This window comes from Onychomys torridus, chromosome 22, assembly GCF_903995425.1.
Source record: "Onychomys torridus chromosome 22, mOncTor1.1, whole genome shotgun sequence".
Lineage (NCBI taxonomy): Eukaryota > Metazoa > Chordata > Mammalia > Rodentia > Cricetidae > Onychomys > Onychomys torridus.
This window is the reverse complement of record NC_050464.1, coordinates 36,245,272-36,263,349: the sequence shown is the minus strand read 5'-3', so window position 1 is coordinate 36,263,349 and position 18,078 is coordinate 36,245,272. Positions and strand designations below refer to the sequence as shown.

The 18,078-nt window shown below is 49.9% G+C and overlaps 1 protein-coding gene and 1 long non-coding RNA gene across 2 annotated transcripts; one reads left to right on the top strand and one right to left on the bottom strand.

Annotated features, from left to right (window-relative positions):
- Positions 1 to 1,474: 1,474 nt before the first annotated feature.
- Hspb8 (heat shock protein family B (small) member 8) lies at positions 1,475 to 16,427 on the bottom strand. Its single transcript, XM_036172474.1, has 3 exons — positions 15,539 to 16,427; positions 9,078 to 9,141; positions 1,475 to 2,501 (listed from the first exon to the last, which is right to left on the bottom strand). The coding sequence occupies exons 1-3, from the start codon at positions 15,900 to 15,902 to the stop codon at positions 2,342 to 2,344; spliced, it is 588 nt and encodes a 195-aa protein (XP_036028367.1). The 5' UTR covers positions 15,903 to 16,427; the 3' UTR covers positions 1,475 to 2,341.
- Positions 11,568 to 13,773, top strand: LOC118572691. Its single transcript, XR_004943504.1, has 3 exons — positions 11,568 to 12,182; positions 12,544 to 12,624; positions 13,597 to 13,773. It is a non-coding gene; the product is annotated as an uncharacterized LOC118572691 (long non-coding RNA).
- Positions 16,428 to 18,078: the final 1,651 nt, after the last annotated feature.

The window sequence follows — 18,078 nt, the reverse complement described above, 5'->3', positions numbered from 1 at the left end:
TAGATGCCTAAAATAATTTGCTGAACAAATATCAAAAAAGTAGGAATTTCCCTCTAGTTGTGAATATTTCCCACTCTTCCCCTTGAAAGTGGGTCAGCTAGGATCTTCTGGGTTTTGGTTGACATCACTATTATTTGTTTGGCCTTGTGAGCACCCAGCCTGATATAATAGACTGCATTGTGTTAGGATAGGGGTAAGCGACAGAGGCTTTGGCCAACATGTGAGTGGCTCAGCTGAAATCCTAAAGAATTAACTGAAGAACAGGGTGGAAGAGTCCTCTTTGGAGGAGACAGAGCTGTGTATAATCAAAGTCCTGGTGGCTTAAGGGGACAGTCTGTTCTGGAGAATGGAGAGAAGGTGGATGGCGGATGGGGCAGGAGAATGGGGAATCAGGTTATGGGGGAGAAAGGTGTGTGTGAGAGAGACAGAGGGGGGATGGATGGATGGATGGATGGATGGATGGATGGATGGATGGATGGATAGACAGTCAGACAGACAGACAGACAGACAGACAGATAGATAGATAGATAGATAGATAGATAGATAGATAGGGCAGTCTTGTGACAAACACTGGAGTTGGTCCAGTAAACAATAAGAGTTCCGGAGCAGGAACAGTGTGCCTTTCTTTCTCCTCGGCTCACGTGTTTTCTTCTGCTTCAAGGACCTCACACCACTTCCTGTTTGTTCAAGTCTTAGAATTGTGCTTGATCACCAACCCCGACGTGACTGGCTCTCCTCTGGTCAGTCATACAAAGACCCAAAGCTTGTAATGCCCCCTCTCCTTTCCTAGCAACTGGGATGGACTCACTTGCCACAACTTAGACTTTGCTTTGCTGTGAAAATGGAGAATGAAATGGCTGAGCATGAAGGTCCCAGGCTGCCTGGGGCTATTGCTTACCGGGTGTGTGTTTTGGGTGGTGCGTTTCCTCTTTCTGGGCCTCAGTTTCCCCATCCGTAATGGGGGAGAGAAGAGCCAAAGCCAATCTTTCCTTCCTTAAGCTGCTTTCTCAGAATAATTTATCGCAGCAACCAGAAAAGTACCTATGACATCATCCCATCCTCTCGGGCCCGGAACTGGTCTCTGGACACTGAAGAAGACATTCACTGGGCTTCCGGAAAATGAGAGGCCACACAAGGAAACCTCTCACCCCAGCCTTCTCCTCCCCTATGTTGTCACAGGAGGATGAGAGACTTGTAACAGCTGCAGCCTTATTGGACGTGAGGACAGACTATAACCACGTACAGCCCTCACAATGGGCGGAGACGAAATACAGGAACCAGCACTGAGGTAACAGCTAGGCAAGCTCGTCTAAACTTCTTGTGGAGTTGGCTGAAAGCATTCTGTCCATCTGTCCACCATTCATGCTGTCTACCCCACTATTCACTCAGGAGTCATCACCTAAAGCCCTAACACTCCTGATGGTATTTGTCGCCATCATAACGCGGCTAGTTTCTCACGAAATGAAGCACAATATGCTAAGAACATCAGCTCCTTTATTGGCATCATCGTTATTATTATTTATTATTAACTGTTATTTTCCCCCTAAACAACAGCACAATTCACACAACAAAGACACACACATTCCCCCCACATACACAATACCACTAGCCTGCATGCCAGGCTGTCTGGCCTTTGCTTGGTTCCTGATAGAGCTGCTTGGAGGCAGCTCTCTGTAAAAACCTGACTTGGACACAGGGGACACAATAGAGGGGAACCTTAGCCAGAGAATCAACTGAGAGGTTCCCAGAGTCCTTGGCGGTGATCATTTGAGAGCCATGGGGTCATGCGGTATATATCTGGGTGAGGGGCAAAAGGCACTGTTTTGTGTGGCTGATAAATCCCAAATGGGTATATAAGACCCGCCTATAACTTCTCCTAGACAGAGTTTAGAAACACACTGGGGGTCGGGCGAGCCAGAGGGCCCCATCAACCAAGCCACACATTAGGAGAGCCCAGAGCAGGAATCTGGGTGATGGGAAGGTCCCCAGAGAAAAGCAACCCTTGCGTTAGCTGCAAGGTAAAGATATAATGTGAAATGTTCAGTCCCCGTTCACTAATTTTACAATTATAGACCATGCGGTATCTTCAACCAGACAAGATGAAGGAAAATCCTCCCTATACCGTGACCTCACACAACCAAGCAAGGCTCGCCCATTGTGTCATTCTGTGGAGAAATCTATTAACTACGTTATCCAGGGACTCTGTGGTCATTCTCTTCTCCCTCCCATCCCCCAACATCTGAGTTGCTTTAAATCTGAGTTCCGCTAAAGTAGTGTATGTACCCTCAAACCAGAGATTCCCGGGGACTGGGGACAGGAACAAAGGACCAAGGCTGAAGTCTTAGGAACAGGTGACTTCCGGGTTGTCTTGGGGAAGCTCGTGGTTGAAGCTGCTCTCTCCAAAGGGTGAGTAAGGGGGGACTTGGGGAGCTTCGATGATGAGCAGGCCCTCTGGGGAAAGCGAGGCAAATACAGTCACTGGGTCCACTTCTGCTGGAAGCCTAGGAGAGCGAAACACAAGATTTTACCCACTGGTTGTTTTTCATAGAGCTGAAGCATTGCTTGTCATCTTATTGTTTGAGGCAGGGTCTCTCACTGAACCTGGAGTTCCTCCATCTGCTGAAGCTAACTAGCCTATGAGTTTCAGGGATCCATGTGCCCCCATCTTTCCACCTCTAGTTACAGATGTGTGCGATCACACCTGGCTTTTATAAGGGTGTCCACGTCTGAACTCAAGATCCATGTTGTCATCTTTTAGAGTGAATAACACGAGTTCAAGCTTCTGTCTCAGAAGTCATGAGACTCGGGGGTGCAGGGGAGTCAGACAGGTTTGATGACTCAGAGAGTGTAAAGGTGGGGCTTCTGTTCTCAAATCTGATTCCGTTTCTCCCAAGGATTTGGAAGGTGAAAGGGGACAGGCGCTCACACAGCCCAGACTGGCCCTATGGCCTTGAACTCCTGGATCTCCTGAAAACTGTTGACTGGAGGTATGTGTCACCATGCCCGGCTTTAGGGATTAAAATATTTTTTTCTTTGTTATTTGGAGTGAATGAAGCTACCCGGTATATGATTTCTTCAACAGATTTGAAACCAAACTGTGATGGCAGATGAATGATCTCACTGGGGCGCCTTTAGTAGTAAGAATAAAAACAAAACAAAACCCACATCCTGCTGAGCACTTTCAACCTTTCAGGTGTTACGTCTGGCTTGCCTGTTCACCTTCAGTTCCTAAGAATCCTGTTAAGAAGGTTCTACTACCATCTGCTTTCACAGACGAGGATATTGAGACTCAGAGAAGTGAGCTGATTTGCCCAAGGCTGTCCAGTTCCCACCAGCAGATGGACTCAGAACTGATTTCTTGGGCTCCACACAGTGTGTTCTCCTGCCTCCCCGGCACCAACCATGTGAAGGAAGGGCAGAGAAGCCAGGATCTTCAGTCACCAGAGGCCTTCCCACAGTCCAGACTAGCTCTGCCTATTGTATGTGCAGGAAGTGGTCTGCTCAGCCCTGAATGTGATCAGGATTCTCCATGGGGGGCACGGAAGAAGTTATTTCCCATCATCAGAAGTTCAAAGACCCAGGAGCCACATCCACCCAAAGCCACCATGACAAATCGGAACTATGCAGACCAAGAAAGATGCGGCTTAAGAGTTTGGAGGGTCGCCAAGCCAAGCTTTGGGAAGAAGACAAAGCCCCGCTGTGGGCCTTCGGCCCACTGCCCCGCCCAGGGCTGAGGATGAGCCAATTCTATTTAACCATTTGCTGCGTGCCAGCCACTGAGCACCTAGTACAACCAGAGTGTGGGCCTAGCAGGCAAGAAGACCTGTGTTCAAATCCCGAGCTTCTCAACTGTCAGAGTGTGACAGAGCTGACGATCTGCCTTCTCGGATCCTATTTCCGTGTAGGGAAAAGCATGTCGGAACAGTATCTGGCAGTCTGGTCAGGGTGTGAGGATCCTTGCAGTCACCGGCCTCGCATCTTGGCCTCCTGACAGGTGTAGATATTTAAAGGCAAGGTGCACAGACATCAGCGCCCAAAGACCTTCCTGCTGGCCCAGAAGGGTGACCTAGTATATGGAGAAACTGAGGCCAATAGGTGAGAGTAGACTTGTTAGGGGTCTCTCAGCAGAGAACTAAATTCCCAAGTTGATGGGAAAGAAAAGGTTCAGGAGATCCCTTAGGCCATCATTTGCATCTGAATGACGGTCCCCCCGCTGAGGATGAGTGTTAAACACCTAGACGCCTTTAGGGCCGGCCACTCACTGCTTTTCCTTTCCCAATTAGAGCTGGCTTCAACTTTGGGCCCCAGGGCAAGTGACCTTATCTGGTGAGAGGGCCGAGGCTTAGCCTCTTGGGGTTTATTTTCCTGGTAGGTGCCTTCCTTCGGGATCATGTTAGGGGCGAGAATTTAACTTAATTAAAAGTGAGCTGATGTTAGAGGAAGAAAAAGCCTGAAACTGCTGATGGGGTGGAAATGGAAGTTTGTGAAGCTGAGGAACAGTGAGGACTGTGTGTGAGTGCTCTAACCTGAGCTCTCTAAACCCAGCAGGAAGGCCAAGGGCTTTAGAGGTGGAGAGAACTGTGTTCAAATGCCTCCATACCTCTTTCCTGTTAGAGACAATTTTACTGGCTTATCAAACTGTCTCTCTCTCTCTCTCTTTCTCTCTCTCTCTCTCTCTCTCTCTCTGTGTGTGTGTGTGTGTGTGTGTGTGTGTGTGTGTGTGTGTGTCCATGTGGGTATGATCACTTATGTGTGCACAAGCATGTGCAGATCAGTAGTCAACCATGGGTATTGTTCCTGAGGAGTTACCCAGCTTGTGTATCATTGTTATTATTACGATGATGATTATTTGTTATTGTTAATTATTATTAGTAGTACTTGAGACCAGATCTATTACAGGGATTTGGGACTTCCTGATTAGGCTAAGCTGTCTGGCCAGCAATCCCAGGGATCCTCTTGTCTCTGCCTCCCCAACCCTGGAATTACAAGCTCAGGCCACCACACTGGGATTTCTCCCATGGGCTGTAGGGCTAGAGCACAGGTCCTCCTGTGTGGCAAGCACTGTAAGACTGAGCTAGCTCCCCAGCCCCCAGCTCCCTTTCCCTTTCATCTCCAACCCTCGACAGCCACATCCTACTCTCTCCCTTAAAGAACTTGGTTATTTTAAGGTCCACACAAAGTGACACCCTGCAGTGTGATTCTTTCTGTGTCTTGTCTACGTCTTGAGCCTTATGTTCCCCAGCTCCCGACATGGTCAGACTTGTCTTTTCTTCTTAAAGCCTTTCTAATAATCCAGGTCTGTTCTTTACCAGCACTTCAATTCTATCGTCCACCGCTCCAAACTTCAGTTTCTTCATGGACAAGGAGAGTTTAATTACCTCAATGGGATTCTTTGAATGGTTAAGTAGGGTTAAGCCTGTAGACCTCATAATATGGATGCTGGCATATCACAGATGTCAACAAAGGGCTGACCAGACTCCTGGAATGATATGAGACAGGGAGAACAAGGAGTCTCTGCTGAGCATCCTCCATGCTGACTTCCTGCATCCTGTTTCCTGTTTTTTCCTCCAATCTGGAGGCAGAAAAGGGCCGGCTTCTAACCTGTGAAACACCTACAAAACCTCTCTCTCCCAACCCAAACAGACTGCTGGGATGTACTTACAAGCCCAAGGCGTTTGCTGTAGTGCTCTGCAGAGGTGGAATCCTCCAAGGATCCAAGGCTTGGCAAAAGAAATTTTTCTGTCCTCTAAAGACTGGGCTTTTTCCTGGGGAAGGCAACCAGGTTCCCCGACGCTGGCCCCAGGGTTATCCCAGTCTCCAGCCTGAGTCCTTGATATTTCCATCTTCCAGAGGCACTCTTGTGTGACTCTAACCTTGGGGAGCCTTCCTAACATTAGTCTGCACCACCCAACACATCGTCTTAATCCTCCCAACTCTCTACACAGCCCTGTGTGGGAGGGAATGCAACCTCAGAGCAGCTACCCAAGTCTCTCTAAGTGATACCTTAATTTTAATCTTAGTGTGGGGGCGTCTCTATACCAGGGCTGGGAGTCAAAATACTCAGCAAGTAAGTGATACAGCTGGACACTGACCATTCACAATGGATGGATGCACAGCTGGACACTGACCATTCACAATGGATGGATGCACAGCTGGACACTGACCATTCACAATGGATGGATGCACAGCTGGACACTGACCATTCACAATGGATGGAGGGGCCTTGGGGACCCTCAGTGTTTGGAATGGAAGGAGACTCAGTCTTGATTATCAACTTGTTTGGACCTCAGAGAGGGAGGCTGCAGAGTGGATTAAGTGGGAGAAGACCCTGATGTAGGCAGCATCACCCCATAGACAGGGGGTGGGGTGGGGTGGGGAGGCAGAAAAAGGGTCGGAAAGGCAGACTGCCCCCAGAATGCGGGTGCTTTCTCTCTTTTTTTCTCACCACTGTGCTGTGAGCTGCTCTCCTTGGCCACACCACCTTCCCCACCACCATGATGGCCTGGAACAGTGAGCCTGATACAACCCTACACCCGCTCCTGTTTTTCTCAGGCATTTGCTATTAACGAAAAGCTAACTAACACAGGCAGTCCAAATGTCAACAACTTGCCCTTCAGCAACTGAGAAGCGACACTATCTTCAGCAACTGGAGACTTTTTCTATCTCAGCCATTGAATTCCCAGAGCTGCGTCCTGCGTGGCCTCAGTGGTGGGGAAATCCACGAGAAACTGGCATGTTTTGTTTTTTTGTTCGAGACGGGGCGGGGTGGGGGGGGGGGTGAGGGTGGGGGTGTCTCACTATGTAGCCTGGATTGGCCTTTAATTTATTGCAAGATTCCTGTCACAGCCTTCAGAGTTCCAAGAGCATAATAAGTGTGAGTTACCATGCCCAGCTTTGGACTGTGTGTGTGTGTGTGTGTGTGTGTGTGTGTGTGTGTGTGTGTGAATATGCTAATGTGAGTGTGTGATGAGTGTGCACTTGACATGAGGAGGCCAGAGCAGGACATTGGGCGCCTTCCTCCTTCACTCTCTGCCTTGTCCCTTGACGCAGGGTCTCTCCCAGGAAGCTGACCATTTCAGCTAGGCTGGCAGGCCAGTGACCAGTCAGGATCTGCCCTCCTCTGCCCCACAGCACCAGGGTTACAGGCACGTAGGACCATGGCCAGCTTTGTACATGGGTGCTGGAGATTCAAACTCACTCGGGGTCCTCATGCTCACAGAGCCAAAGCCCTTACGCGGTGGGCCACTCCCCACCTCCTGGATGTTTTGAAAGATGATTGATTCACCATGCTCTCTGCAGGAGCTTTTTCTCATCTCTTCCCTGTTTGTGATTCTGTCCTGAGCCAGGGTGTGAGCCTCTGGAAGGAGAGGCATCAGTGCCCTCCCTCCTTGTTTTCTCTCTCAGCTCTGTTTGATCTAGAGGCTGAGCTGGGGAGAGAGGTGAAGGTCAGATTCTGGCAAGCCAGCGAATGTAAGAAGAAACTGGTTGGTATATGCCTTATCAGGAAGTTTCCAAGGGCTTCCGAGAACGGTGGGGGTGCTGGGGCTGAGGTCAGGAAAGGGCACAAGCATTCAAAGCCTGGGATGTAGACTCCCAATGCTAAAGAAATCTCAGGATTCAGCCGGTGCAGTCTCTCTGCCACAGAATGTGTTTGCCAGGGCTAGTGTGGAGCTCAGAGACAATCATGAGAACCATAGCAACAGACTGCCTGGACCAGGCCCTCTAAGGACATCTGCCATTGCCTGCGAAGACACTGGAGCAGTATCTCTTTAGCAGAGGAAGATTCAGTGTCAGAGACCTGTTTGGGGCAGTGCTAAATCCTTTCTGTAAACTTAGCCTGGCCCTTTCATCTATTGGAGATTTACTTCCTCCACAACACACGGAGGGTTTGCAATGCATCTTCTTCCTGTTGTCTGCCTTCATGGCAGAGGTCAAGACAGCGGTGGCTGTGAACGACCTCAGGACCAGAAGTTCACCCAGTGAGTGATGCTGATTGGAGAGACAGTGCATGGCAGGCACCCCAGCCTCTAATGCAGCCAGCGTCCTCCACGGAGCCTTCAGGGACTGCCAGTTAGGCGATGTAGCCATGCTTCATTGGTTCAGCTTGGCTGCCTGCTGACTGCTCTCAGAAGACCACAGCTAACAAGAATCCCTCCCTTAAGTCAAACTTGTCCTTCCTCTAGGGTGGTGTCTCAAGCCTCCAACCCTCCATGGGGAAGTGAGAGTGATTCCAGGAAACCAGACAACAGTTTGAACCAATATTTTGAGGCACACAGGTATTATCTTAGTTGTAGCGGAAGACAACTTATTGGAGGGGCCATGGAGATGGCTCAGTGTGCAAGACTATTCACTGTGTGCATGAAGATCTGGGTTCAAATTCCCAGCACCCATGATAAAACTAGGCATGGTAATGTATGCTTGGGACAGAGCGGCAGGAGGATTGGTGTGGGCTTTCTGGCTACTAGCCCAGCTCTAGGTTAAGTGAGAAACCCTGTCACAAGGGGAAAGGTGGAGTGATAGAGCAGTACATTGGACATCTACCTCTAGCCTCTATGTCAGCACAAGAGTCCATGAACTCCACGACCAACATATACATTTGCATGCACTCCACATGCACAGATGCACATGTATGTGCATGATAGCGCGCGCGCGCGCGCGCACGCGCACACACACACACACACACACACACACACACACACACACACACAAGATCCTATTATAGCAACAAGAGGCCAGGGATGAATGGGTCTTACTTTGATGGCGATTGTTACCCTCCTGTCTATGCCTCCTGGGTCGGTGAGCATTCCAGTGCTCAGTGTAAGCTGGACAAATCTTTTTGCCACTCTGTTCCCTGGTGGGGTCAATGCCCTCCCCACAAGGCACTGAGCCGATAACATGATAATCTAACCTCCCTAACTTAGGGGCTGGCCCCTATTGCAGGTTTATATGACAACTTCTCCCCCTTGAGGTCTGGGCGTTCAATTCCTTGCCTGGGTACGTCTCCCAAGAAATCAGAATCCCAGAGTTGAGTTCCACCCTCAGTGCCTGCCTGAGGTGCCCCCTGCAAGGGTACTTACTGGATTTTCTTGGTGAAGTTCTTGGAGACAATACCACCTTCCTGCTGCTTCTCTTCATGTTTGCCTGGAAGACAGGAGCACCATCATGTGTTAGAATTTGTATCCTTTGGGCAACATTTGGAATTTGGGCTTGAATTCAAATCCTGCTCTGCTCTTGCCTTCTTTGGTAGCTTAGGAGTGGTGTGGAGGCTCTGTTTGGCCTACAGACTCAAGCCCACCTCCCAAGCTGGTAGTAGATGAGCCAATACAATGGGCAGGGAAGAGGACATTGACATAATGATTCCCATTAGTAACACTTTGTACCATTAATCATTCATGTTTCGTTGACAGCTGGGACCCCTGTTCCCTAGCTTCCAGCCTCCCACGTAAGTCCTACCCCCTAGCTGTCCATCGGGTCCCAGGAGCTGGCATCACAGATCTATCAGTGAGGTAGGAAGAAGAAACAAAGCCATCTCTGGGGCTTCCTGGCTACCTAGCACCCTTCCCTGGCTGTTCAGATCAGCTTCTTTCTCCTGCTGTTGCAGGAGTGGGTTCAAGGTCACCCAGAAGGTGCATGGCTGCCCTGGCACTCACAGAGTCAATGCCAAAGGCTGTGGTCTCCTGCCTCTCTTGCCCTCGCATGTGCAGCAAGCTTCCTGCACCACCTATCCAGCTGGGAAATAATGCTTCCATCTGCTGGACACACCCAACCCCTCCTAAGGGACCTCTCCTTAAAGAAGAGTCACAGGAGCAGAGAGGGGAATTCTACCAGCCACGCCTCTTAGGGGCTCCTTCTTCCAATTATGGAGAGGAAGATGAAATGACAAGAAGGCTTCAGGCCGAGCTGGCTTTTATCCTGCAGTTCATACGGCAAATTGTGATCCTCTCAACGATTTCCATTCTTCATCTTTTTTTTTTTTTAAGTAGGGTGTCTTAAATTTCTCTTTAAGTAAACAGGATTAGTGCTTTGGCTGGGCCACTGGCAGCACCTGCCCTTTGCACACTCCACTCCCTTTTGAGGTCACATTCCAGAGCCCAGGCCCCCATTCACACTCAGGAGGCCTTCCTGAGGAACAGAGCTTCCAAATAGAGACTATAAATACCCAGGGGGGATTACAGCATCTTGTGGAGGTCCAAATTGTCTTAAACTCATCATTTACAGGTGATTGCATTAGTAATACTTTGTAACATTAATCACTCATTTAATAACCTTTTCTGATTACAAGATAATGCATATGTATGTTAGGAAGCGTAGGAAATAAATTTACAAAAAAAACCACAATCACCCATCCAACCCCCAACCCCTGCCCAAGCCCGCCATGAATAAAGTGTTTACATCTCCAGACATAGAAAATGCTTCTTAAAAACGTATGGATTTTCTAGAATACAGCCATACATCACACATCGTACCAAAGGGATCATTCTGTCCTCATCTGGCTGAGAAATTATGATTACTTTTCCATTTTCTCCAAATACTCTTTGACAGCATGATTGTGTGTGTGTGTGTGTGTGTGTGTGTAGGAGGGGGAGCTCTGAGTGATGCTGACCATCTTTCTCAAGCGCTTATCCACCTTACGATTTTATTGCCTTTTAAATTAACTTGTTCATTTTGTGTGCTTGGTATGGATCATGTGCCACGGACATCAGACAGAGGCCAGCTTGCAGGAATCGAATGTGGACGGTCAGGCTTGGGAACAGATGTCTTTTACCTGTTGAGCCGTATTGTGGGACCTCCACCCTAGACTTTGAGACAGGGTCTCTTCCGGACCCTGGAGCTCACCAAATGTTTTATGCTGGCTGGCCAGAAAGTACCTGGAAGCTTCCTGCCTCTGCCTCCCCAGCGCTCAGGCTGCTGTGCCCAGCTTTTATGTAGGTGCTGAGGACTGGAACTCAGGATCTCCTGATTTTCAATGGCTGCCTTGTATCCCAGGGCAGAACTCCATAATGGCTTACTTAGCCAGCCTTACTTTCCGGCACAGACAAGGCTTCCAACAATGCACTAAAAATCCTTGCAACTTGATCTTCACACCAAACAAAGTGACTCCTGGGATTTGAGCCAAGCTTGAGACCTTCTAAGGCCTGACCTATATTGCTCCATGGCCCTTAGGAAAACCATACTATGTATCTTCCCAGTACGGGGAGGAGAGGCATACCGCCTGGAATGCACTTTTAAATTTCAGGGCCTGGAGGCCAGAACTCTTTATTCTGTGAAGGTGCTGTCAGCCCAAGAGGTTATTCTGTTCAACTCGGTGAGAGTCATCTACTCTGCTCCAGCACGAGCCTGCAGCCGCTGGAGCACTGTCTGTTCTCTGGTCCCCTCCCCGAGGCCTGGGCCTCGGAGGAGCCTGCTCCCACTGGGGACAGGCCAGGGCCTCTGACTCAGCTCTTCTGCACCCTGTCCTCCTTCTGCCGGCCTGGTCACTGCTGGAGGCAATGACAGGGAGGAAGATGATGGAGGAAGATTATGGAGTGCTAAGAACCAGCTCACACAGACATTACTAATGCAGCCTGTGAATGGACTCTGCCTCTCTGTCTACCTCACTGCTGTTTTGCATCTGCTCAGTGTGGGACAGGAGAGACTCAGTGCTTTGTAAGAAAGTTGGGGTCCTGTGAGATAATTTTGCCTAACAGGAGGCCAGTTCCGGGGAGGGCGGGGCTCAGTTGTAATGCTCAATAGGTCAGGCATAGTGACTGCATTTTCGGCTTGGAACACTTTGGATTTATGATGGGGTCTCTGAGGCTCTCGACCCCACAGTAAGCCAAGGAGCCCCTGTGTGGTCTGGACTTGGTGTCCCGGCAACTGTTCTCAGCGACTGACTTATGCCAACTCCTTTCAGCAGGGACTTTATTACCACCACTGTGTGGACTGAGAAACTGAAATTCAGAGAGGGCCGGTGAGTCTGTGGCCACATCACCCTGAACACACCTGATCAAGTGATGTGCCTGAGGCCAAACACTCTGGAAGTCCTGGGAGCCAGATGCCAATCCCTGCTCAGACATTTCCTGACACGGCTCTACCCTTCTCTGAGCCTCAGTTTATTCTCCTTTCAAATGCTCTAAAAGTGTGTTACTGGAGCCCCGGGAGAAGCAACGGAGTGAGCCACACAGCCCCTGCAAGCAGTACAGGTGAACCTGGTCATTCACTTTGATGTTTAGGGAAAGGGGGATCCTCAGAAGTCTATGAATGCTGCCCATGGTCTGAAAAGGGGTGCAGGCTTGGGGGAGGCAGAGAGGGAGGGTCTCTGAGCAGGAAAGATTCCAAGATTTCCATAACAAGTGAGAGAGGCCTGTGGTGGGGGACAAGTTGAAAGAGGTGGATGATCCTGGCACTTCATTTGTATATCATTTGCATATGTGCATTGGTTATTGGGCATCTGATGTTATACCAACAAGTCGTCGTTCATTAGCTTGCTTTCTGATTTACACTGATTTACATTTTATACCATCAAAATGGTTTTTTGTTTGTTTGTTTGTTTTTTGGACACAGAAGGAAGAAATGATGACTATACAGAAAGATTTCTGCCATCCTGGGACAGAAGAGATCTCTTGAAGCTGTGATGTTTCTCAGGTACCCTTAAGAGCAGAGTGTGCAAGCAGACCCATCAAGGAAAGATGCTGTTTCCAGGGAGAGCAGAGGCCCTGAGACCAAGACAAAAAGCCTTTCCAGTCTTTCCTTAACCAAGGCCTGGCCCAGTAGCCCTTGAAGGGGTCATTCTTGGCTGTTGGCTGCAGGGCAGGGGTGAGGGAAGGTGAAGCATGATGGAAATCATGAACCCACATTTTCCAAACACTTCCCTGGAGCAGGGTGTTCCTTTATGGTCAGATAAGATGGGGCTGCCTCTCAGATCCATCAACCGCATGGACCAGGGAAGGCTCTGAGAAGCCCTGCAATGAGGAGGAGGCTTACTCATGATTTTGGTTCATCTGGCATCATCTACAACTCAGAATAGCCTTCCATCCATTCCCCAGACACCCGGAAGCAGATGATGAGGCAAAATCTGACCTAGTCTCCTTCTTTGTGAGACAGCATTGAAGCTGAGCCCAGAGGTTAGGGGTGGGAAGTCTAAACAGGTTCACAGTCAGAACTAGAGTCAGCCAATGAATCTCTAGGTAGCCCTGGCCTTAAATGTTAGATACTGCCAGAGACTACCAAGCAGGTGAGTTAGCCTCCCTAGGCCTCAGTTTCACTATCTGTAAAATAGGCAGAAGTGGTATTACAAACCTACCCATACTCCTTAAAAGAAAACCATCATGAGTAACCAACCAGTAAGCCAGCCTAGGTGGACGTTGAGCAAAGGTCTAGCCTGAAACTGCGTGTGGAAGAACAGGTTTTTATTGCATTGTGTAGCTGGGGTACTTACTGGCTCTGTGCCCCCCCCCCCCTGCTTTAGAAGTTGTTTTTACAGGGAGCCACAGATCTTGGCTCTTAAACCCCTTTCAGGGAAGAAAGCTTTCGCCTGCACCCTTGGTGGGTTTGGAGTCTATATAGCTGGGGCCACAATCAGGCTGCACATGTACAAGGCTTTTCTTTGTGTTTTAGTTCCAGAGTTCCCATTTCACAGGCAGAGAGGCTGAGGCTCCGTGATACACCCCAAGCCTCCGGATCATGAAGGTTCTAGCCTGAGATCTCAGTCCGTGGCTGCCAGACTCCACCTGTTAAGAAGTGAGGGTAAAGAAAAGACTACAGGGTGTGGGCGATCTGGAAGCCTCTGCCTTGAACAACCATAATTAAAACTGATCAAGGGCGGGGTGATGATGACCTCAGTCTGCAGGATGTGCTATTAACTCCATTTTACAGATGTGCTGGATAGATCATCTGCGTTTACTACATCTTCCCACTAGCCTTGAGTGACAGGAACGGCCGTAATTCCCACTTCACAGACAGGGAAACTGAGGCTCCCAGTCCGTATCCATTCGGCTACCTCACAGTTGGGTTCGAATTTGAACCCAGGTCTCAATTATTTACTGGAATCTCCCCCATGTGCCCACACCATGGCCACCACTGTATTGCTGTTTACAAGAACAAACGGTTAGTACACCAGGCACCATCCATGCAGCCACCGTACAAATACTGCCCCGTTAGAGGCTACCACCACCCTCCCTGAGGACCCATAGGGACCTCGGCGCCCAGAAAAGGAACAAGGTAGCCAAAAACGTAACTAGCCCATCCTGTTGGTTAGGGAGCAGCATAGCTTGTGTTGGCTTCAGCCGAGGCCGACAGCCCACACCCACGTCAGCACGTGCGCCCCAGTGTGCCCGCCCCACCACAGCCACGGCCACAGCCTTTGATGTTTACAGTTCTACTCCAAGTGACTTTAAAACCCTCCCCTTGAACACTGCTGGGACTTGTCCCTGCTCGGCTAGTACTTGTAGCAGCGGGGATGCTATTGATTTTCGGGCTGACAGGCCCCTGCCAGGAACAAGCTCTTTTTAATGGCCTGTTAATTGGGAGGGAGGCAGAAGAAAGCCAAGATCCAGCTTCCTGTCTCCTCTGTCTGTTCTCCCCCAACAGCGTATTCTTTCTCCCAGAGTGCAATGGGGTAGGGAAAGCCCTGGGCCTAGTGCTGTGGCCAGGCCTAAGCTCTGCTCTGGTCCTTTTGCTGACTCATTGTATGACCTGGGGCAAGGCCTCCTCTGCCTCAAGAAGGGAGTAGAGAGTCACGGGAGAAAGGGTCGGAGGAAAGTGGATTTTTAAGTGTTTTGTTGTTGTTGTTGGTGGTGGTGGGGTTATTTTGTTTGTGTGTGTTTCTAATTCAAACAAACAAACAAACAAAATTCCCTCCATCTCTAATTCCCAAGACAGCCTGGGTTGGAACCCTTTGCCGCCTTGAGCAAATTATGCTAACCTCTCTGTGCCTCCATTTCCCTAGTCTAAAAGGGGCCGGTGCACACGAGCCGCCTCCTCGGACTGTCCTAACATCCGTGCTACTTGATTACGGTGCCAGGCAGACAGCTAGCTCTTCACCAAGGACAGCAGCTCTGTGGTTCTCATTACAGCCTCAGTTTCCCTGCCTGTCGCTAACACGGCGACTCAGCATTCGCCCTGACCCACTACTCCGCTGGGTTGTGGATTTGTGTGGGGTAGGTACAGTAACCCCCTCTTCCCGGGGCCTTCAGAAATCCTCCATGCATCAAATCTATTCTTTATATTAAAATTGCCCACTTCACAAGCCCCAGTCTGGTCTCTGCCAGTTCTCAGGAGGACACGGTGCCCTGAGAACCCCCAGCTACTGGGTCATATTCAGACTCTGTCACCCATTGAGAAGCACTTGTCCCCAAAGATAACATTGTGGGCTGCATTCCTGAGACCTGAGGTCACCTGGGCCATGTTGTCTGTCACAGGTCCCTTCTACTGAAGTTCTGTCTGGGCTGAACCTACACACACACACACACACACACACACACACACACACACACACTGAGAGACAGAGAGAGACAGAGACAGAGACAGACAGACCCTGGCCTGTCTGCTCCTCACTCACCTGACACCTCCACGTATCCATCCTTGGTCTTTACCATCAGCTCTTCGGGCTTGAAGCTGTGCACATTGACACACACTTTCCAAGGCTCCCCAGGGAAGGGTGGGGGGCTCCTGCCCTCAGCAGGCACTCCAAACCTGGCTGTGGCTGTAGGCCCTCGGGGCACCATGCCGGACCTTAGGGTTCCAGGCCAGGCAGAGAGCCGAGGCATAGCCCACTCAGGCCAAGGGGCTGTCAAGTCGTCTGGGAAGGGGTCCATGCCAAAGCCATCGTCCAGCAGGCGGGAAGAGAGTGGTGAGTCCCGGAAGGGGTCTCTGCGCAAGCGGCTTGGGTAGGAACACGGGAAAGGCAGTTGCCCATCAGCCATGGTGTCTGCTGAGCTCAAAGGGGAAACAGAGGCTCAGAGAGACGGAGCCACCTACCCAAGGTCACACAGCAAGGTGATGTGGCTTGAGATGGTTTTCAGAGTTCAGTCCTCCACTTGAGAAAATGCTGATCTTCCGTTAGCCACAAGCCCAACCATCCGCTGCCCAGAATGGAGCTGGGGTCCTGGCTCACAAATGTGACCCACCAAGTAGGCTCAGCAGAACCCCAGAGGGCCTCTGTCTGTCCCACCTCACCAGGCTTGCAGCAAGTCACCGGCCTCCCAGCCTGCCCAGGCTTCCAGCCAAAGCCCGCTGAGGTCTTGAGCACAGCCAAGAGTTTAATAAACCTCGGGGACGTGCGCCTAGAAACTTCTCCTGGCTTCTGGGCTGGGAGCCTTCTATTTATCTGTTGCTGGGGGCTGAGGGGCGGGTTTTGCAAGCGCCTCCTGTCACAGAAGTATTCAAAGGTGATGAACCAGCCCCTGAGAATCCGCTGAGGGAAGAACTGGGCTCCCGGAGGAGGTGGGGAGCTGGGAGGGGCCGTGGCGTCCGAGTCCAGCCAGCCTCTCCAGCACTCTCTCCTCCCGGTACTCAGCTCCGCCCTCCCTCAGCCTCCAACCGCGTCCACTCCAGGCACTAGTGTCCCGCAGGGCACTAAAGCCAGACTATTAATAACCCTCCGCCTGGCTGAGTGCTCAGGTCACACTCTGGAAATACCATCCCCAGAACATGTTCTATCTTGCCTCCCACGCTGGGGACCCACGGACGAAGAGAGACCCATTGGATTGAAAACTAGATGGAATCCCCATTTACAGTATGGCCAAAGGCGCCTCAGACTTCTGGGAATGACTAACAGCAACAACATATCATGATTATTTTTTCAATGACACTTGTTAAGTTATGAAAAGAACAGACATTGTCAGGCAGAGTGTCTGTTGGGATAGATAGGAAGGTCCTAGGGCAAGAGGAGCAACTGGACTCAACTCCCAACACTGCCTGGAGGCAGAATGGGGGTCAACAGATGGGAAATGACGGAAGGGGACTCCAGGGGTCTGAGGGATTTTTGAATAAACTGACCTGACCGGATTCCTCTAAAGATAGACTGGGGTGGCCAGACCTCATTTGAAAATTAGTTAGAGGATAATCCACCTATGAGAGTGGAGGGATGGTTATATCGGGAACCATGGGGGTTGTGACTGAACTGACTTGTTCTTGTTAAAAACTGGGTGAAGACGATGCGTGCCAGGCCCTCCGAGGAGTCTGGCTGAAGTCTGGTCAAGGGAAGAGTCCCTATCAGTGGTAACATTACTCTAGGCATGCCTGAGTTCTCCACCTGTGAACTGGGCAACAGAGGAGCCTACTTGGGGCATGTGTCATCAGGAATGCGTGAGGTCATGGACTGCAGAGGGAGCTGTGTTTTTAGGACTTCAACTTTCAACTTCTCAGTTGCATCATATTTGCTCTTAAGTGCTCCACAAACATTAGCCTGTGAAGCCTCCCCCACCCCACAACACACTCATAGCCCAGGGCCTACTACAGCCCTGTTTGGCAGCAGAGCAAACCTTCCTAAGTCATCAGATAACTGTTTTTAAAATTGTATTGATCGGTTGTGGTCCTGGAGGCAGAACACAGCCTTCTACATGGTGAAAGCACGCATCTTACCATTCAGCTGCACCCCTAGATCCCCTCCTTCTATAAACTCACCGTATTATGGTAGGTTCACAAATGAAAACATCACCCCGCTGGTTTAAGCTAGACACTCAAACGCCCGCTCAGTCCCAAATGCTCCCCCCCCCCCCCCCCCCCGGTCGTATCGACCACACCGAACAAAACAACGTCCACAAAAAAATTAGACAAACTAGTTGAAATGGGGGGGGGGTGCTTTCTAGCCTTTTTCATGGCTCGTGTGTCCTTTTCCTGTGATCCAGCCTTCCCCCATTACTGAATACGATTCTCTCTTGGTGTCCTTTCTAAAGGTCACTACATTGCCCTACTATGCTATTCCTCATATGGGGATTCTAATCTGTAATATATATATATATATATATATATATGTGTGTGTGTGTGTGTGTGTGTGTGTGTGTGTATTTGTATATATTTGTATGTATGTATGTAAGCAGGTAGAGAAACCCTTTTATTTCCTTGTTCTTTTTTTTTTTTTTTTTCAAATAACATCTC

Bases quoted from the DNA above. Each gene is read 5' to 3' on its own strand.
- Hspb8 (XM_036172474.1), bottom strand. From the start codon at position 15,902: ATGGCTGATGGGCAACTGCCTTTCCCGTGTTCCTACCCAAGCCGCTTG. The intron at 9,142-15,538 runs GTGAGTGAGGAG...CCTGTCTTCCAG, and splicing joins TGGATACGTGGAGGTGTCAG to GCAAACATGAAGAGAAGCAG. The intron at 2,502-9,077 runs GTAAGTACCCTT...TCGCTCTCCTAG, and splicing joins AACTTCACCAAGAAAATCCA to GCTTCCAGCAGAAGTGGACC.